This window comes from Henckelia pumila, chromosome 4, assembly GCF_033568475.1.
Source record: "Henckelia pumila isolate YLH828 chromosome 4, ASM3356847v2, whole genome shotgun sequence".
Taxonomy (NCBI): Eukaryota; Viridiplantae; Streptophyta; class Magnoliopsida; order Lamiales; family Gesneriaceae; genus Henckelia; species Henckelia pumila.
In genome coordinates, this window is record NC_133123.1 from 150,299,996 (window position 1) to 150,322,038 (window position 22,043).

Below are 22,043 nucleotides of genomic sequence, written 5' to 3' on the forward strand. Positions count from 1 at the left end.
CCACACACACACATATCTCCATTAACTCTCTGTTTTTCAAAAAAGAGAAGCTCCAGACTTGGTAAGAAGGAAGAAGCAAAAACCGAGTAAAAAGCCAAGAAAATTAGTCTTCCAAAATCTCCATTTATTATAGTCAAAATCGTGGGCTCTTTTCAAGTATATACCAAAGCCATTACACTCAGAATTTTCATATACTACTTTTTTTTTAAAGCTTCATATGCAGCCGGAAAACTATCACCACGACATGGATATAGCCACCGGAGATCGAGCGGCGTACAGCGGTCCGTTGAACAAGAGGGGTGGCAGGAAAAGTGCTCGTTTCAACATCCCGGCAGACAGTTCCAACGCCGCCGCGTCCTCCGCCGCGGAGGACTACGTGGAGATCACTCTCGACGTCCGGGAGGACTCCGTGGCCGTGCACAGCGTCAAGACCGCCGGAGGGATCGACGTGGAGGATCCCGAGTTGGCTCTGCTGGCCAGAGGACTGGAGAAGAGGTCTTCTATCGGATCATCTGTGGTGAGAAATGCTTCTTCCAAGTTCAGGCAGGTCTCGCAGGAGCTCAAGCGCTTGGCGTCGCTCACGAGACGGCCGCATCCGGTGGGGAGATTCGACCGGACGAAGTCCGCCGCCGCGCATGCTCTCAAGGGGCTGAAGTTCATCAGCAAGACAGACGGTGGCGCCGCCTGGGCCGGGGTGGAGAAGAGGTTTGATGAGCTTACGGCCAAGACAAACGGGTTGCTGCCTCGTTCGCAGTTTTGTGAATGCATTGGTAAGAAGAGAAATCAAGAAAACAGACCCATTTTCTCAACCACCAAATGCCTAAAAAGTTGAATCTTTGCGTGATAATTTATACACATTCGTTCGTTTTATTCAAGAAATGGGTTTTTATGTAATGTGTAGGTATGAATAAAGAGTCTAAGGAATTCGCCGGCGAGCTTTTCGACGCACTTGGCCGGAGGAGGAATATCTCCGGCGACTCCATTAACAAAGGACAACTACGAGAGTTTTGGGACCAAATTGCTGATCAAAGTTTCGATTCTCGCCTTCAAACTTTCTTTGACATGTAAGGATATTACATTACTTTTAATCTTCATTTCCGGAAAATACAAATGAGTGACATTGATTTCATTCAACGCAGGGTTGATAAAGATGCTGATGGCAGGATCACAGAAGAGGAAGTGAGAGAGGTATGGGGCTTTATTTTTTATATTTTTCTTGTATAAAATTGTGTGCTTTATTGTTTGTGTTCAATGTATGTGTATGACATTGACTTTCTGAGCTTACATTTTCTATTATTTGTGTTCAATGATTAGCACATATATGCATTGAAAACATTAGAATTTTCTTGCTCTTGCAGATTATTACCTTGAGTGCTTCTGCAAATAAGCTGTCAAATATTCAGAAGCAAGCTGATGAATATGCAAGACTAATCATGGAGGAACTAGACCCCAATGAGCTAGGATACATCATGGTAATATGAATATGACACAATTATCACAAGTTCGATTGCATAAAACAAGCAAAATTATACATCGATCCGATTAAGGAAAATAACAATGTATGTACTTACTCATCAAACAGATAGAAAACTTGGAGATGCTGTTACTACAAGGTCCTAGCCAATCGGTCCGGGCGGGCGATAGCCGGAACTTGAGCAAAATGCTAAGCGAAAAGCTTAAGCCGACTCAGGACCATCTTGTGAAGAGATGGTACCGAGATTTCAAGTACTTTTTACTAGATAATTGGCAAAGAGTTTGGGTGATGGCACTGTGGATTGGAATCATGGCTGGTCTTTTTGCTTACAAGTATGTGCAATACAAGAATAAAGCAGCATTTGAAGTAATGGGCCATTGTGTGTGCTTTGCCAAAGGGGCAGCCGAGACTCTAAAGCTAAACATGGCCCTGATTTTGCTTCCGGTGTGCCGAAACACCATCACCTGGCTTAGGAACAAAACTAAACTAGGCATGGCTGTTCCATTCGATGATAATCTCAACTTTCACAAAGTGAGTTGAATGTTTCTAGTTTTTGGTCACACTTGCTTGGTGCATTTGCTATGCTATTCACTTGTTTCGACAACTTTTGCCTAATTTAAGATTGTTTCAACTGCAGCTCATTGCCATAGCAATTGCGTTGGGAACTGGGATACATGGCCTTAGCCATTTAACATGTGATTTCCCTCGTCTTCTGCACGCGACACCGGAAGAGTACGAGCCCATGGAGCAGTTCTTTGGCGAACAACCGACGAGCTATTGGTTTTTCGTGAAGGGGTGGGAAGGCGTTACCGGAATCATAATGGTGGTCCTAATGGCTATAGCCTTCACCTTAGCATCACCTTGGTTCAGGAGGAACAAAATTCATTTACCAAAACCTCTTGACAAACTCACAGGATTCAATGCCTTTTGGTATTCGCATCACCTATTCGTTATCGTGTATAGCCTCCTAATTATCCATGGCATCAAGCTTTATTTGACACACGAATGGTACAAGAAAACGGTAAGTACCAAGCACACCTGGTCTTCCTAAACGAATTTATAAACGACTCGCATTTTGTTTTGATCTACAATATAACTAATATGGCATGAACTCTTGCAGACATGGATGTATTTGGCAGTTCCTATCCTACTTTATGCAGGAGAAAGGTTGATTCGAGCATTCAGGTCAAGCATCAAGGCTGTTAAGATACTAAAGGTGAATATACAGAAAGGAACATCTAAAATCTCTAGTATTTTCCCTTATATTCCGAGTTTTCTTTGGTTTTTATGGACACTTTTTGGCCATATGTAGGTGGCTGTCTACCCAGGAAATGTGCTAACACTTCACATGTCAAAGCCTCAAGGATTCAAATACAAAAGTGGACAATACATTTTTGTCAACTGTGCAGCAGTTTCTCCATTTGAGTGGTACTTACATTTAAAACAAAACCAGTACTCTGTATGATGTATTTATTACCAGAGTTAATATCTTCACATTTTTAATGCATCAAAGCATGGAATATGAGATGATATTGAATGTTAGTGCTCCATTTTCTGCAGGCACCCATTCTCCATTACTTCAGCCCCTAGAGATGATTATGTAAGTGTCCACATTAGGACTCTTGGTGATTGGACAAGGCAACTTAAAGTCGTCTTCTCAGAGGTAAATTTCCTTCACAAAAATCATATGAAAGACTAATGGGGAACAATTGGCTTGAGCTTTCAAAGTGGTCCAGCACCTAAAATCATAAACTAATCATTCCAAAGTATTATAAAAAGTTTTTTTTATTTCTAGAAAAGTTATACATGTGAAGATTTTTTAAATGATATCGATGGATTACCCCCACTTGATCAATAGGCAAAATGGGTCCTCCATCAATGAGAGTGACTCTCCTACTGAACCATATCCATCTACCCAGAAAGCCACTTTGATTTGTACGGCTGTTTTTTTTTTTTTTTTTTTAAAGAAACTGTTGCTACCCCACTTTCATTTAATAGTAATCACAATGGAATCTAAGATCAATTATTGAGAACAGCAATGGGTGTTTCGGCTATTTTTAATTTTTTCTTGAAAAATGTACATCCCGGAAACTTGTCTTTTTCACTAATGTTTGGTAAAAAATCTGCCCTAATTTGGTGTCATGCCTGTTCAAAAACTTTAGAATAATCCTGAAAGATGACAGAATTTATTTTGTTTGCATCTGCATAGGATTCCAGTCCTTCACATGTTTACTCCTAATGGTCTGAACGTTATTTGATCTTTTTTTAGGTTTGCCAGCCACCACCAACAGGGAAAAGTGGGCTCCTTAGGGCTGACTTCTTGCAAGGAGAAAATAATCCCAAGTAAGTCACCAACAAAATTCCATTCAAAATAACAAAAAGACATTTTCAAGATTCTGACAAGTAAATACCACAATGTTTGAAAGTGTATATTTGCACTAGTGGCATTTAACAAACATGGAACCATGAAATGTGCATCATGTCTAATGCTGTGTTAATTCTCATGAACTTGCTCGTGGCGCAATTGCCGTAATGCTGACAGTATTCCAAATTTTTTGTGATCATGACACAGTTTTCCCAGAGTTCTAATTGATGGTCCATATGGAGCACCAACACAGGACTACAAGAACTATGATGTGGTGCTGCTTGTGGGGCTTGGCATCGGTGCAACACCGATGATCAGCGTCGTTAAAGACATCGTGAACAACATGAAAGCAATGGAGGAGGAAGAGAATTCTTTGGAGGAGGGAAACAGAGGAGGCAACATCACGCCTCCGAATGCTAGCCCTTTGACGAATAAACGAAAGTCAGGACCAGGGAGTGGGAGACACAGCTTTAAGACAAGGAGAGCTTATTTCTACTGGGTTACTAGAGAACAAGGTTCCTTTGATTGGTTCAAGGGCGTGATGAATGAAGCGGCGGAAACAGACCATAAGGGAGTAATAGAAATGCACAACTACTGTACTAGTGTGTATGAAGAGGGTGATGCTCGTTCTGCCCTGATCACCATGCTTCAATCGCTCAATCATGCCAAGAATGGAGTGGATGTCGTGTCGGGAACTCGGGTCAAGTCTCACTTCGCCAAGCCTAATTGGCGTACGGTCTACAAACGCATCGCCCTCAACCATCCCAATTCAAGAGTTGGTTAGTCTCTTTATGTTATGTTAATTAGATCTTGGCTGAATACATTTTATAAATCATTTGTAGTGCTTGTGTTCTATGTTGATACATGATGCACTAAACATTAATCAACTGTCACATTTTGCAGGAGTATTTTACTGCGGGGCACCACCACCAGTGAAGGAACTTAGACAATTGGCCTCTGATTTTTCACACAAGACTAGCACCAAATTCGAGTTCCACAAAGAAAACTTTTGATCTGGTTTGTACATAAATCATTGCCAGATCAAATTGAAAACGCGTTCGGATGGACCACCACCAACCACCACTAACGTTGGAGGAGGAAAAGTTGAGATAATTGAAGCTTTTATCTATCTAAAGTTTCCCTTTTTTTCCCTTTAGAAGTATATAGTTACAGGTGATTTCTTTCCAAGTCCTGACCTCACCAAGAGCTATCTTTGGATCAGCAAATACTTTTGTGGGGGAGCCTATTTGATTAGTTTTTGTTTATATATATAAAATGATAATAGTGATGTATTGGGGGTGGAAGTGGCAAACACTTCAACCCCATTTAGATATTGATCCTGATAAATGTATATGTACTGCTTACCTTATTTTTTGCCTGGTAATAATAAAGAGTGAAAGCTTTTTTGCACGTTTGATTGATTTGTTCAAATCTCAGATACATTGAACTTGCAAATTTGTTTTGAGTTTCATGAATGCCTTCACATGCGGTGCCTAAAATCTTTGGTATGACTGTAATTTCAACACTTTATCAAGCAGCCTTCAACTTCAGGTGACACAAGATTGAAATGGGAGAGGAATTTTCAGTTGCCCAACCATGTTTTTTCACTTGGTCCGCGACTACTAAAATGCAAAAAAAAAAAAAACCCACTAAAACCGAGTTTTAATGGTCGCGAACCAAATGAAAAAACATGGTTGGGCAACTGAGCATTCCTCTGAAATTGAATATGTCAACTAAATAAAAGATTGGACTATCGTGGCAACTTAGGTAAAACTGCAGTAACTTTTGCACTGTAGTTGGGCAGATTTCAACTAATTATTACATATGCAACACGATTGTGAAAAGGGAAATGTGTGCTCAAGAAAAGATTGAACATTGGATTTGATTCCAATACGAGTATCGTACAAACAATTGTCAAGTCTGAAAACGTTGCATTATTTTATGGGTAAATGATTTAAAAATCTCTGTCAACCCTTCAAAATTTATCTTAACTCTTTAACCATAATTTTCTTTATTTCAACTCCATAGTGGTCCCTATTTTTGAATTAAATATTATTTAGCAACTAATCTTTTGTATGTGGCATTGTTAACCTATCGAACCAGTCCCGGCCATGCAAGACTATCAGTTACGCAAGGTTTCCAGCCGATATACTCCGAATTAGGGTCCAACATGCTTCCGTAAGATGAAATAAATTTAAATACCTCTTTGACCAAAATGTCGTCGGGTCATACTTGCCGAGTTTTACGAAGTGCTCCTCACACTCCAACCACGCAGTCGCAACAGATGGTTTCTGCACAAGCTCCTTCAACGACACCCAGCATAACCTTAATTCGTTTTCTACCTTAAGGCGTATGATATATAAATTTAATTATAAAATATGAGCATGAAAGAACAAGAGGTTTTAAAGAAATTATTCAGACATGATATTATTACATAAATCAACTCCTTTGAAGAGGAGAAGACAACTTGTTTAGCTACTCATAGTAGCCTTGTTCTTGTAATACATAAAGAAAACTTAATACAATAGAGAGAGAAATATTACAACAATTTATTTGTAAGAAAACTAAAGGGAATGATCGATATCTTCAGCTTCCTTGAACGCTTGTATTTATAGCTGAGGTTCCACTCGTTTCACCAAGAAACTTCAGGGAATCTTACAGCTATCTTCTATTTCTTTATGCCATTATTGATGACATCTTTTACTAGTAGAGAAGGCAGCTGTCTTGTATTTTTTATGTCATTATTGATGGCATCTTTTACTAGTGGAGGAATCACATGTCTGCCACTTTCTATTGGCTTTATTCTTCTCACATGTCTGCTTTATTGTTGTCGGGGCATCTTTTGCTTTTGAAGTAGGCCCCTGTGAAAACGCATCTTTGGTGGTCCTTGTCCACCTTTGCTTATCTCGGAAAAATCTTTTCGATCCGTTCTGGGTCTGAATTTTTTCCGAATTCTGGCTCCTTCTGGTTGGGACACTCTGGGCAGATGTTCTCTGACCATCTTCCGATATGAGCCATGCTACAAAATTTTCGGCGAGTCTCTTTACTCCCCGGCAGCTTGTTGTTCCATAAAAAGTTTCTCTTCTTTTCGAAGAGTTCTTCCGCAAAAGCCGTAGTTTTTCCTGTTATTGTGTTTAACAAAAATGATCCGTTCACAAAATTCTGATAAAATTTGAACGAAAACTTGACCTTGTCCATCTCGGTGAGACAAACCCAAATACCCAATGCCCTTCTGGTTGAGATTTCATTTTCTCCAAAAGTGGACACTAATGGTATTTCCTCAGGAATAGGGTCCTTAATGAATCTTTGATTATTCATGTCAGGTCTCTTTAGCTTGATGAAATGAAAGGGTTCGTGTGATCCTTTCCCTGTTGGTTCTGGAGCTGCACTAAAGAAATATAATTCAAGCACATCTCCTCTGGACAAATGGTCGTTATTTGCCCATGTTTCTTGGACTGCTTCCTGAATCCATTTGGGTAACTGTGATATCTCCGGGAAGCTTGGTGACGTTGTATAAACTGAGGCCAAGACTCCAAATTCATACCAAAGCTTTACATCCTTAGGATTGACATTATTTTTTAGCCATACCCTTGGATATATCCCTGCAACATCAACCCTGCAAGTGTTAGGGTTAATTTCACTTCTTGTACTTAATTTATCCCACCTCTGTTGATAAACCTGAAATGGAGAAATAATAGCTGGATTAGTATCGATCTTAGATTTTCCCTTGTCAGTGTTGGGCTAAGATTGATCTCTTTCTCTTTTACCCCAGAGGCGGAGGGTTGACTTGATGAGGAATCCTCATCAATTGTTGCTTCATCTAGATCATCAAAAACTGATGATAGATTAGCACTTGTTTCTTGAGTTTTAGCTTCCTCAACATCTTGTTTTCCAACCGGTGGTTGTATTTCTTATTTTTGTAAAACCAATGGTTTTAGCATATCTTGTTTATGAAAAACCAATGGTTTCTCTATGGCCTTCACAATTGGCCCTTGAATAGCAGCTCATAGTTGTGTTTGAGCTTACATACATCCTGTAATTCGATTAGATACTTTGATCCGATCAGCTTGTTGTAACCCGCCGGCCATTTCAGCATTAATGGCTAACTGGTTGAACTCGGTTTGAAGCAACCCAAGGTGTTCCCTGAGATGCCTCTGCATTTTCATTATGGAATCCACGTCACTGCCTTCCATCTCTTGTTAAGAAATCTGCAAGAATATTTTCATGAGATTTAATAATAACAATATCAAAATATAATTTTGTCATAATGCTTGCCATCTTAATAACCTAGCTTTCTCAGGTTTAGATTCAATCTTAATTTTTAAGAAAGCTTTTACCTGGGTGTTATCAATCTTTAGCGTGAGTTTTTTAGCAAGTAAAAATAATGGCCATTTTTCGAAAGCCCTTTTAACTGCATAAAATTCCTTTTCGTTGATATGTCATCTGATGGCCTCTGATTCTGAAAAAAGACCGCTACAGTATCTGCATGGTATTTCTCCATCCGGAGTGATCTAGGTAAGGACTGCTGCCCACTAATCGTCACTAGCATCCGTAAATAAAATCAAATCATCTTCATCTTCGGGTATAGCCATTTTTGGGAGATTCTTACATATCTCCTTTAATTGGTTTACTGTTCTTTCCATGACCCCTCTTAATTGAGATGAGACAGGGGATCCAATGTTTGAATTGAAGTAGGTCGTGACAATTCTAGTTACAATAATGTGGATCGTTTATTCGGCTTCAAAGACATTTGGAATTTTCTCTCTGATGATACTTTTTTAGTTAGGGATAGTAATGGAGATGCTTATTCTATCTATTTTGATATTGAAAATAATATTTTTGAGATTGATAATGACCATTCTTTTATGAGTGAACTACCATAACCTCAAGATATTACTTCGCGACTACTGGATCCGCGATGACAATGTCATCGCCCAGTAGAGCATAATCAAAGAACTAAACCCCAGGTCATACGGGGTGAACAAGAATTGGGGATCGGACCTTGAGTATGGTCTTCGGTCCATATAAACCTAGCATCTTTTTTTAACAAAGAACTGACACCTTTCTGTATATTGCTAGTTTGTTAATGAACATCCCTGCGAAATTAACTACTCCAAGAAAACTCTGGAGATGTTTTATGTCTTTGAGTTTATCTGAAAAATTCTTTACATTTTCCACAATATGGGGTTGTAGAATTATTCCAGTTTCATCAATCTCAATACCAAGGAATTCAATTTTCCTTGTTACTATGACTGTTTTCTTTTCAGATAAGACCAGTCCTTCTTGTTTACAAATTTTAGAGAAAATCTCTAAGTGTTTAACGTGTTCGTCTATATTTTTTGATGCTATAAGAATATCATCAATATAAACAAATATAAAGTTGAAATAATCTTTAAAAAGGTTATCCATTTTTCTTTGAAATATCTGGGGTGCATTAGCCAATCCCATAGGCATAACTTCCCAAATATAGTGTCCTTGTGGAGTAGAGAAGACTGTGAATTTCTTACTGCCTTCTTCCATTCAAATCTGGTAAAATCCAGAATTACAATCAAATTTTGAGAACACTCTAGTATTTCGTACATAGCTAATTAGGTGTTTTCTACTCGGTATGAAGTACCCATCAAATTCCAGAATTTTATTAATACCTTGTAGTTAATAACTAACCTGGGTTTCCCTCTTTTTATTTCACCATTATTTCTGACCAGAAATCCTGGGCTGCTATATGGTGAAACTCTTTCTTTGATTAGACCAAAGTCCAAATGTTCCTTGATAATTATTCTCATATCCCTTTGATCTGTTATGTTCATCGGGATAGACTTATATCTGACGAATTCATACTCTTTGCCTTCCTTTAGAGTAAGACTAGCTTTGAGTTGATTTCTATTCCACCATGTCAAAGGATGCTCGTTGTAACTTTCTTTGAGCCTCTTTTTGACATCTTCAATGGATACCTTATTTTCTAACTCTATATCTCTGTGATTTAGAGTCACCTTGAGAAGCTCCATATCCTCTGTTTGGAGTTCTTGTTCTGTTGTTATTTTCATCATGGTTTCTCCAAACCTTCTTGGATCTTTCATTTTTGGGTGAAAAAGTTGTCCTTTATCATCATGCTGGCAGCGAAATATTATCGGCAATTGTCGATAAAAAGCAACTTTGAGTCTTTGAACGATAATTTTATGATCACAAATTGTAGTGAACATAAGTCTTCTTGACTCATTGTCTTGTGTGTACTTCTTAAACATTTGTAAGAAGTTATTTACTAACAGGATATCAGCTCTTGTATCATGGAAATAGATTGGTGGTGTCTTTACCTTGTACCAAGGTGTTTGACCTGCTCCTCCTATGAGAATTTTTGCTTGTTTTATTCCTTTGCAAAGAATTAAAATTCTTCTAGAGAAATCCCGTCCAGAAATTTTTGGCAATTCTTCTTCACATTCTTCAGGGAAGACTCCTCTTTTTGGTGTACAAATTCCTGCTCCCGAGTCAATATAAGCTGCAAAGTATTCAGCCTTATATTGTTCATACAACATTCCTATTGGAATGTATATGGAGAAAGGACTTGTTGTCATTTTTTAAAGGGATTACTAAATGGCCCTGCCATTTTTAACAGACTGTGTTGTAACTCAGTAATCCGATTAAGACTTTTCACCTTTAGTTTTCCTAAGGGTTCAGAAGGTAGAGTATGGTACTTCTTTCTACTTCTTCGATGCGTCCTAGTAAATCATGTTCATGACTTACTAATTTCAATAGTTGCTTCTTCCTCTGTTTGTAAATAGAGTTTTCGAATCTGTTTAAGGGATTGTCCCTTATCCAATTCTCTTGGTTTTCCATCTCGTAGAATTTTTATTGAATCCTCCAAGTCTTCTCTTTTGCCATAAACTCTATTCCTTTTTCAAGACGTTTCCATGGTTTATGGTCCTCCAGAAATTCTAGGCCAAGAATGAGCTGATCCATTTCTTTTCCTGAAATTCCACAGATTTGAACTTTCAATTCTCCAATATTAATCACTCCTTGGTAAGTCCTTTTTCTTGTTGTTCCAAATAGTAAATTGAGTTACAAGGGAACTGATTCCGATGACTTGTAATTTCGAATACTATTTTCACTTCTTTCCATCCTTCTGGGGATCTAAGTTTTCCTATTATAGAAAACTCATTTTCTTCTGATGGAATTTCTTGAATAGGAGATTTGTCCCATCTCCTACTTGTTATTCGGTCTCCTTGGAAAGATAACCTTTGGGGTTCTATTTTAAGGTCTCTGTATAGAACATGTCTGTCTTGAATTTGAATGTATGTTTCTTGAATTAAAGGAAACTCGATTCTTTCCGGGTATATTGCATGAGCAACTTTCCCAAATATCTCTGGAATTTCAATGAACTCATTTCTAATAAATAATTCAGAATGGTGAGTATTAGAAAGAGCATATGAAATTTGATATGTAATAGAATATGACCTATTACCTTCCTTCATTAGTCTTTTTTCCTTGAAGTTTTGATGCAACGTCAAGGCTCGAATAAAATCTCTATCAGCTAAATTGTAGGCTATTCTTGGATAAATAACTCCCACAATTTTTCCTGCGCACAAATTTCCTGAGATAGTTCCTAGAACCGCATCTTGTATATTCCCCATTCTTTTATCGCATACTACGATATCTATGGGTGAATCTATTCCTTCTTTAAAAGTAGCTTTGATCATAATCTGGATTGCTCCAATATGAATCCAAGACATTTTCTTTGCTACTTCTGCTTTTAATTTCTGTAATTTCTCTCGAATTTCTTCAAAGGAAATCAACTGCATCTCAATTTGATTACTGGTTAATTCCATAGGAATCGCCATTTCCCTTCTGGATATCTTATAAATCAAATTATGTCTTCTTTGTCTTAGCCCTAGGTTTCCTAAAACTCTTTCAACTTGTCCTGCCGAAAATCCTTGGTACTTCTGTAGTGTTGGATTTTCTCTCATAATCATTTGAACCATATTATGAGATATCGTGGTTTGACTAAAGAACCCAGCCAAACTTTCATGTGTTTCATGTCGAAACACCTCATCTTTACTCTGATTCTGATTTATCCTTAGAAACTTCTTGATTAAATAATATCTCTTCTTCGTATATGCTTTCATCTGAGGGGATATCCTCAAATTGATATACTTGGACTAGATCTTGAAAGAAAATCGCATCATCCATATCTGGTGTTGCTTCAAAGAGTTTGACTCTTTTTTTTTCGTTTTCTGGACAATTTGTAGATATATGTCCTTTTGCTCCACATGTCCAGCAGTTGCAATCCTTGAAACTTTCACTTGCCCTTGTATGAGTTCTTCTGAAAGTTCTTCTTGATGGTGTTCTTTCCCTGCTTTGTGATGAGCCTGTTGTTGGGTACGTTCTTGTAGGTCCACTTCTTCTACCTGATCTATAGGATCTGGTTTTTTGTTTGGACCAAAATGTTCTTGGTTTCCAAGAACTCTTCATTCTTTTATTATAGGGATTATTTGTGAATTTCTTTCTTTTAAATCCCCGTGTTCTGTTTCCAATGATCGTTGGAAGATCATTTTCTCTACAACACAAAGGTATACGCTTATCTATACCCCTTATTTTCTTGTAATTCTTTTGTAATGCTGCCATATGGCACCATTCTGCCAATTTTCCTTTCAAAAAGGACGCGCGTCTTGCCAATGTATCAAGATTACCTGGAACGTATTCTTTAATCAGCATTTCTCTCCAGGGACTTGGAATTTTTGCGAAAAATAGCTGAATAGCTACATTTTCCTCGACTCCCTAATTCCATCTGTATTTAGTGAATAACATAATGTATTCATCAACTAAACAGATATCATGTAACTCGAGACTATACAGATCTTGAGTATATCTTCTCTTTTTCTCAGTATCTTGATTATTGAAATAGTCTATCCCTATGAATTGTGCTTTAAATAGGGTGATCATTCTTTCTCCAATCTCGCTGAGGGATTCTCCTGCTAAGATTAATTCTTTCGTATCTGGCATAGTCATCTCCCATGCGATCTTGACAGATCCCATTAGACTCATTTCTAGAAGTTTAATGAATCATTTTTTATTGAGATCTAATGTCTCTGCTGCAATTCTCATAGCTGACGTCCAATCATCTATAAGATCTTCTCTGTTTTTGAAGTCCAAAACATCAAGGTTTAACATAACCCCATAAGGATGTATCGGGTCTAAAACAGTTTTTCCATAAGGAGTTTGATGTAGTGGTATTTTACTCCTTCTTGATCTGTTTCCTGCTGGATGTGAATTTTCTCCCACATGAAAATCACTATGTGGTTCTTCTGTTTTTACCACATATCTTGGGGGATTTCCCATGAGTTGTTCACCCTCAGGGAAATTCATTTTTAGATCTACAACTTTGAGATTCGTAAATGAATCCGCAAGATCTTGTAGATCCTCGAGATTTAATCTTTTTAAAGTAGTCATTAGATAGTGTTTTTATCTGATACTGCTTTTATAAGATTAATCATCATTTCATCATTAGTTAGAGGTTTTTGAACCATTTTGGTTTTACCTTTCTGATGCAACAAAGGTTCGGTACCAAACGAGAGTGGTAGCCTTCCTCCTATATTTCCTTTTCTAGAACCAGAAGTATGTTCTAGGTTTAGGATTTTATTTTGAAGATCCTTTAGAGTTCCAAGAATTTCTTCTTGTTTCTTAAGGATCTTCAATTTTCCGAGGTATTTCATACAACTTATTGCTGTAATATTGTACCGTCTTTTGAATTTCTCTAAGATCTCCGGAGAGTTTAGAGGAATCTGGGGTAATCTCTAAAAATTTAGAGTTAGAAATCATTTTTCTTTATCTCTTCAAATTTGAGAGCATTAGTCGCAACCCGTTATAAGTAATCTATTGTGAATAGATTAACTTGTTTATAGGATTTCGTATGAATAAAATCCTCTTGATTCAAACCTTCGTTTGAAGTCATATTTTTGTAAAATCTTCTCCTCAACAAAGAAAAGCATGAATTAACGAATAATATTATGTCTGAATAATTAACCTAAAGCTTTGATACCATTTTTTCGCATAATTCTTTATACTGCAAATGAGCACAAAATCTCCAGATTCAAGCATAAAACCTCTACAAGTTAAGCATAGAACCTATAGATTTCAAACATAGATTAGCATAAATCCAACATAAGAATTAAATATTAAAATATTCAAGTTTGGTGGTCCTAGGAAGTTATAATAAAGAATCTTTTGCCTAAGTAGTTATAATAAAGTTAGGAAGGGTATTAGAGATTTTAGGACAATTCACTCTTATTCTATTACTCGATTTCTTATTAAAAGTTTACCTTAGATATGCATCAGTTTACATCTGTATTTCCAATTTCCCACATCACAAGTTTCTTTCCTCTCTTTTTCTCTTCACTATTCCAAGCTCTCAAGATTTCATCTATAGTTTAGTGTGTTTGGATGGAGGCCGGGTTGAAGATAGAAAATATAAATTTTCTTGATATTGTTGGTGCAAGTCATTTAGGTTGCATTTGGATTGAAGCATTTCAAATCAATAATGAAAATTAAGATAATCATATATAAAGCATTTGAAAAAAAATGATAACATTTTACTCATTTTTGCTAAGTTTGTATTTCATTATGTTTTGGTAGTATTCATTAAGATTTGTACTACTACTACTACTACTACTACTATAATTATAATAATAATTTGATTCTGCAGTTTATAGTTATAAGTTTATAATTTAAAAGTGATTAAAATAAAAATAGAGAGGTATGAGTAATAATAATATGATAATAATTTGATTCTGCAGTTTATAGTTATAAGTTTATAATTTAAAAGTGATTAAAATAAAAATAGAGAGGTATGAGTAATAATAATATGTTTATAAATAATAAGTGATTAATTAATATAAATAATTGGTATTATTACATTTGATATGTTAAATTTTTAGCTGGTAAAAGAAAAGAAAGACAAAAAACATTAATTAAATAATCTAATATGATAAAATAAATAAATAAAAATGATAGTTAATATTGTATTTGTTTTGATTGATAAGTAATAATTTGTTTGATTTGATTGATTAAATTTTAAATAAGATGATTATAACATTTTGTCTTATTAAAAATTAATAAAATTTGAATAATATTATTTATTAAAATTAATATGGTAATTTAAATTCAATGATATGATTAATGTAATATAAATAATTAATGATTTGATTGATATAAGATAAATATTTAATAGATAAATAAATAATATGACCAAGTAAACACGAGATTGATCAATAACATAAATTATCAATATTACATCATGACCAAGTAAACACGAGATTGATCAATAACATAAATTATCAATAGATTAATATATAATATATTACTTCCAACGGTGTCTTATGTGTCAAAAACATTAAATGAAATTGTTATATAATAAAAATAAAATTTTAAAATAAATTCATCAATATAAATAAATCAAAGATAATTATTAAAGAGTAAACCTCATGACGTAATCCAAATTTATAGAACGAAACTAATTAAATCGAAACATATATAATTACAAGGCCTTCGGTTACTATTACTCTATTAGAAATGTAATACATCTAAAAAAAATTAAAACAAATAGATTATTTAAAATTTCGATTATTATTTAATTTATTCATATATATTATATTTAACTCTTCACATGCACATGCACATCTCCATTTCTCTTTTCCAAAAAAAAAAAAAACAGAGAAGCTCGAGACTTGGTAACAAGGTAATAACAAAACCAAGTAAAAGGCCAAGAATACAACCGCCGCCACCATGGAGAGCAGTCTTGAAGTCGTCGCGGAGGACTCAGTGGCGGTGCAAAGCGTCAAAACGACCGGCGGGGTCGACGTGGAGGATTCAAAATTGGCCCAAGGACTGGAGAAGAAGTCTTCTACTGGATCAATATCAGTGGTAAGAAATGTTTCGTTCAAGCTTAAGCGTTTGGCCTTGCTCATGAGACGGCCGCCATCGGTGGTGGGGAGATTTGACCGGACCAAATCCGCCGTCGTGCATGCTCTCAAGGGGCTGAGGTTTATCAGTAAGACAGACGGTGGCGCCACCTGCTGCTGGGCTGGGGTGGAGAAGCGGTTTGATGAGCTCACGGCTAAGACAAACGGATCGCTGCCTCGTTCACTTTTTGGTGAATGCATTGGTAAGAAGAAAAAATCAAGAAAACAGTCTTAAATTTTCTCAACAAACAAATGCCAAAAAGCTAAATTAATCTTTGCATGAAGATTTATGCAGCTTCGATCGTCTTTCATGTTTACACAAGCATACATTCGTTTTTATGATCAAGAAATGGGGTTTATATATAGCATGCATGTGTAGGTATGAAAAAAGAGTCTGAGGAATTTGCCTGCAAGCTTTTCGACGCGCTTGGCCGGAGGAAGAATATCTCCGGCAACTCCATTAACAAAGGACAACTAAGAGAATATTGGGACCAAATTTCTGATCAAAGATTGGGTTCTCAACTTCAAACTTTCTTTGACATGTAAGCATGTTACAAAAACTCACTCTCTTTTAATTTAGACAATAATATATTAATCTTAATAATGAAAATAAAAATGAATGACATTGATTTCAACGCAGGGTTGATAAAGATGCTGATGGCAAGATCACAGAAGAGGAAATGAGAGAGGTATGAGACATTTTTTTTTAAAAAAAAATGTATAAAATTTGTACTAAAAATATAATTTTCTATTATAATTTGTGTTCAATGATAACATGTATGCATTGAAAACATTATAATTTTCTTGCTCTTGCAGATTATTATCTTGAGTGCTTCTGTAAATAAGCTGTCGAATATTCAGAAGCAAGCTGATGAATATGCAAGACAAATCATGGCGGAAATAGACCCCGATGAGCTCGGATACATCATGGTAATACGGATATAAACGACACAATTCACAAATTCAATGGCATAAAACAAGGCACATATATATTATATCAGACGAAGGAAAATAACAATATATATATACTCATCATCAAACAGATAGAAAACTTGAAGATGCGATTACTACAAGATCCTAGCGAATCGGTCAGGGTGGGTGATAGCCGCCGGAGCTTGAGCAAAATGCTAAGTGAAAAGTTTAAGCCAACTCAAGACTATCTTGTAAAGAGATGGTACCGAGATTTCAAGTACCTTTTACTAGATAATTGGCAGAGAGTTTGGGTGATGGCACTGTGGATTGGAATCATGGCTGGACTTTTTGCCTACAAGTATGTGCAATACAAGAATAAAGCAGTGTTCGGAGTAATAGGCCACTGTGTGTGCTTCGCCAAAGGCGCAGCCGAGACACTGAAGCTAAACATGGCGCTGATTTTGCTTCCGGTGTGCCGGAAAACCATCACCTGGCTTAGGAACAAAACTATATTGGGCAAGGCTGTTCCATTCGATGACTATCGCAGCTTCCACAAAGTAAGTTTAATATCTCTAGTTTTGGACACGCTTGCTGCATGTGGAATCATTATATTGCTACCTCTATGAAACAGAAGATTTTGTCATCACATACACTGATACACAAAAACTTTTGCCTAATTTAAGATTAATGTTTCAACTGCAGCTAATTGCCATAGCAATTGTGTTGGGAACTGGGATACATGGCCTTAGCCATTTAACATGTGATTTCCCACATCTTCTGCACGTGACACCAGAAGAGTACGAGCCCATGGAGCAGTTCTTCGGTGAACAGCCGACGAGCTATTGGTTTTTCGTGAAGGGGTGGGAAAGCGTGACCGGAATCATAATGGTGGTTCTAATGGCTATAGCCTTCACATTAGCATCACCTTGGTTCAGAACGAACAAAATTCATTTACCAAAACGGCCTCTGGACAAACTCAAAGGCTTCAGAGCCTTTTGGTATTCACATCACCTATTTGTTATCGTGTATAGCCTCCTAATTATTCATGGCATCAAGCTGTATTTGATACACGAATGGTACGAGAAAACGGTAAGTACCAAGTACACCTCGTCTTCCTAAACAAATTTCACCACTCGTAGTTTGTTTATCTTGGATGATTATTTACAACATAATATGGCATGCATGCTCTTCCAGACATGGATGTATTTAGCAGTTCCTATCGTGCTTTACACCGGAGAAAGGTTGATTCGATCATTCAGGTCAAGAATCAAGGCTGTAAAGATCCTAAAGGTAATTATTTATACACTTTGATAATAAATTAAACTCTTTAATTTATATATTAATTTTATTAATTCCAAAGTTATTCCACTATAAACTTGGAATTGCACTCTTGAAAAAAAATAGATATAAAATTATTCAACAAAATGAATAGTCCATTGATATAGTCACAACATATAAATTAATCCTCCATAAATCGTTCATAATTAAAGCTAGGTAATTTCCACTTAACCTCTTCAATTATATCTTTTTTTCCTTAAGTTCCATTGATTCTCTAATGAATAATATATTTATGATCTAATCATAAATTTGAGCGCTCTTATTATTCAAGTCCTGAATCAATATTTAAGAGAACAACTTATCTGACTTCTTTACGAAGGAATGGATTTCGTCTTGCGTATTAATATTCCCAGCTATTTATTTTATTGTATTTCCAATGTATCAAGAATTTTGACACTATGTTATTTGTGTCATTACTTGATATGTCAAAAAATACAAAATCATAAATAGGAGTTTATTAATCACTAAGAATTAAGATTGACTCATATATGACCATCATTTATTAATATTGAATTCTCATCATGATATGGAAATTTATAGAGATTCAAAATTAATCGTGTTCCAGTCCTATATAATCAAATTATATAAAGTGTTTTCATTCCAATAATCTCATTATCAACAATCCGGATAAGATTGTTTTATTCATAATATAATGAACCACACTAGCAATTTAAATTAAAGATCCCAACTTTAATTTCTAATTGCGGACAAATTTAGATTATTATAATTTAAATATTATCCTCATGTATATAACACTTATATACAAATATTTAAATTCACATAACAATAATCTTGGAATTTTTTTTTGATATTTATTAAAACATCAAAATATGCATGCAAAAATAATATTGAAATATTCCTCACATAAAACAAAATATTTGTTTATGGGCATAAATCCCAACAAAAAGGCCATGCATCTAAAATCTCTAGTATTTCTCCGTATATTCCGAGTTTTCTTTGGTATTTATGGACACTTTTTGGCCATATGAAGGCGGATGTCCTCCCAGGAAATGTGCTAACACTACACATCTCAAAGCCTCAAGGATTCAAATACAAAAGTGGACAATACATTTTTGTGAAATGTGCAGCAGTCTCTCCATTTGAATGGTACATACACTTAAAACAATACCACTCTGTATAATGTATTTATTACCAGAGTTGATATATATATTCACATTGTTAATGTATCAAAGCTTGGAAGTTGAGATAATGAATGTTAGTGCTCCATTTTCTACAGGCACCCATTCTCCATTACTTCAGCACCTGGAGATGATTATATAAGTGTCCACATTAGGACACATGGCAATTGGACAAGGCAACTTAACGAGGTAAATTTCCTTCACAAAAATCATATGAAATACTAATCATTCCAAAGTATTATACAGACAAAGTTTGTATTTCTACAAAAGTTGTACATGTGAAGATGTTTTAAATGATCGAGAGATTACCCCCACTCGATCAAAAGGTAATAGGCCCTCCATGCAATGAGAGTGATTCTCCTAGTGAACCATATACATCTACCCAGAAAGTCACTCTGATTTGTACGGCTGTTTTCCTTTTCTTGCCTTTTTTTAAAGGAAGTGTCGCTATCCCCACTTTCATTTAATAATAATCACAATGGAATCTAAGATCAATTATTGAGAACAGAAATGAGTGTTTTTTGCAATTTTAACTTTTTCCTTGAAAAATGTTACACCCCGGAAACTTGTCCTTTTTTTTTTTACTTATGTTTGGTCAAATCTGCCATAATTTGGTGTCATGCCTGTTCAAACACTTAAGAATTTATGTTGTTTGCATCTACGTACATAGGAATCCAGTCCTTCACATGTTTGTTGCTAGTGGTCTCAGCATTATTTGATCTTTTGTTTAGGTTTGCAAGCCTCCAACGGGGGAAAGTGGGCTCCTTAAGGCTCACTTCTTGCAAGGAGAGAATAATCCCAAGTAAGTCCCTTACAAATTCCATCATTGTAACAAGGCAACACCATTCAATATAGCAAAAAAAAAAAAAACATTGTCAAGAATCTGACATTTAACAAACATGGAACCATGAAATGTGCATTCAGTCTCATGCTGTGTAAATTCTCATGAACTTGCACGTTACACAATTGCTGTAATACTGAAATATTCCAAATTTTTGTGATCATGACACAGTTTCCCCAAGGTTCTAATTGATGGTCCATATGGAGCACCAACACAGGACTACAAGAACTATGATGTGGTGCTGCTTGTGGGGCTTGGCATTGGTGCAACACCGATGATCAGTGTCGTTAAAGACGTTGTGAACAATATGAAAGCAATGGAGGAGGAAGAGAGTTCTTTGGAGGAGGGAAACAGAGGAGGCAAAATCATGGCCCCGAACGCCAGCCCTTTGACGAACAAAACAAGGAGAGTTTATTTCTACTGGGTTACTAGAGAACAAGGTTCCTTTGATTGGTTCAAGGGGGTGATGAATGAAGTGGCTGAAACAGACCATAAGGGAGTAATAGAAATGCACAACTACTGTACTAGTGTGTATGAAGAGGGTGATGCTCGTTCTGCGTTGATCACCATGCTTCAATCACTCAATCATGCCAAGAATGGAGTGGATGTCGTGTCAGGAACTCGGGTTAAGTCTCACTTTGCAAAGCCTAATTGGCGTACGGTCTACAAACGCATCTCCCTCAAACATCCCAATTCAAGTGTTGGTGAGTCTCTTTATGTTATATTAGTTACATCTTGGCTGAATACATTTTACAAATCATTTGTAGTGCTTGTGTTCTATGTTGATACCTATAGGCTGCAATTGGTGATGCTCTAAATATTAATCATCTGTCACATTTTACAGGAGTATTTTACTGCGGGCCACCACCACCAGCGAAAGAGCTAAGACAATTGGCCTCTGATTTTTCACACAAGACTAGCACCAAATTTGAATTCCACAAGGAAAACTTTTGAACTGGTTTGTACATAAATTATTGCCAGATCAAATTCTAATCGCGTTCAGATGGACCACCACCAACCACCACTAATGTTGGAGGAGGAAAAGTTGAGATAATTGAAGCTTTTATCTATCTTTAAAGTTTCCCTTTTTTGCTTTTAGATAGAAGTATATAGTTGCAGGTGATTTCTTTCCAAGTCGTGACCTCACGAAGAGCTATCTTTGAATCAGCAAAGACTAGAGTGTGGAGCCTATTTGATTAAGTTTTTCATTAGTGGTGAAATGATAGTAGTGATGTATTGGGGGTGGAAATGGCGAAAGATTCAACCCCATTTAGATATTGATCCCGATAAATGTATATGTACTGCAAATCTCAGCTACATTGAACTTGGAGATTTGTTTTTAATTTCATTAATCCCTTCACATGCGGTGCCTAAAATCTTTGGTATGACTGTAATTTCAACGCTTAATGAGGCAGCCTTCAACTTCAGGTAACACAATTGGACAATCGTGGCAATTAGGAAAACAACAACTACTTTTGCACAATAGTTGGGCATGGAGATTTCGACTAATTATTGCATATGCAACACAATTGTGAAATGGGAAATGTTTGCTCAAGAAAAGATTGAACACTGGATGTGATTCAATACGAGTATTAAACAAACAATTGGCAAATATGACAACGTCGCATTATTCTATTACTCCTTTTAGATAAGATATCCGATTAAAAGTTTACGTTAAAGATATATGTCACCATCTGCGATAATCCATCAGTTTGCATCTGTATTTCCATTTTCCACATCATATGTTTCTTTCCTCTCTTTTTCTCTTCACTACTCCAAGCTCTCATGATTTAATCTACAGTTTATTGTGTTGGATGGAGACAGTTGAAGATAAAAAATAGAAATTTTTCTGGAATCATTTGTTAAGAAAAATGAAGGGTCCACAACTTATACATCTTGTCAGGGTAACACAAGGGGAAGGGAAGAAATAATCGAAATTACAGGACACATGCCATTCCTATATCATATCATTTCCCTCTCGTGCACTTCTGCTCATCCGAAAAAAAAGTTTTGAAAATTCAGACAA

General features: G+C 36.1%; 2 protein-coding genes across 2 annotated transcripts; both read left to right on the plus strand.

Annotated features, from left to right (window-relative positions):
• Positions 1-5,249, plus strand: LOC140867367 (respiratory burst oxidase homolog protein C-like). The gene is made up of 12 exons (XM_073272442.1): positions 1-770; positions 902-1,064; positions 1,140-1,188; positions 1,359-1,472; positions 1,583-2,005; positions 2,112-2,495; positions 2,595-2,690; positions 2,787-2,902; positions 3,035-3,137; positions 3,744-3,817; positions 4,047-4,618; positions 4,743-5,249. The coding sequence occupies exons 1-12, from the start codon at positions 218-220 to the stop codon at positions 4,850-4,852; spliced, it is 2,757 nt and encodes a 918-aa protein (XP_073128543.1). The 5' UTR covers positions 1-217; the 3' UTR covers positions 4,853-5,249.
• A 10,287-nt stretch (positions 5,250-15,536) lies between these two features.
• On the plus strand, positions 15,537-21,377 carry LOC140894622 (respiratory burst oxidase homolog protein C-like). Its single transcript, XM_073303184.1, has 12 exons — positions 15,537-15,990; positions 16,167-16,329; positions 16,428-16,476; positions 16,604-16,717; positions 16,831-17,256; positions 17,402-17,788; positions 17,894-17,989; positions 19,029-19,144; positions 19,275-19,365; positions 19,908-19,978; positions 20,189-20,721; positions 20,862-21,377. Exons 1-12 carry the CDS (start codon positions 15,612-15,614, stop codon positions 20,969-20,971), a joined length of 2,535 nt encoding a protein of 844 aa, XP_073159285.1. The 5' UTR covers positions 15,537-15,611; the 3' UTR covers positions 20,972-21,377.
• The last annotated feature ends 666 nt before the right edge of the window (positions 21,378-22,043 follow it).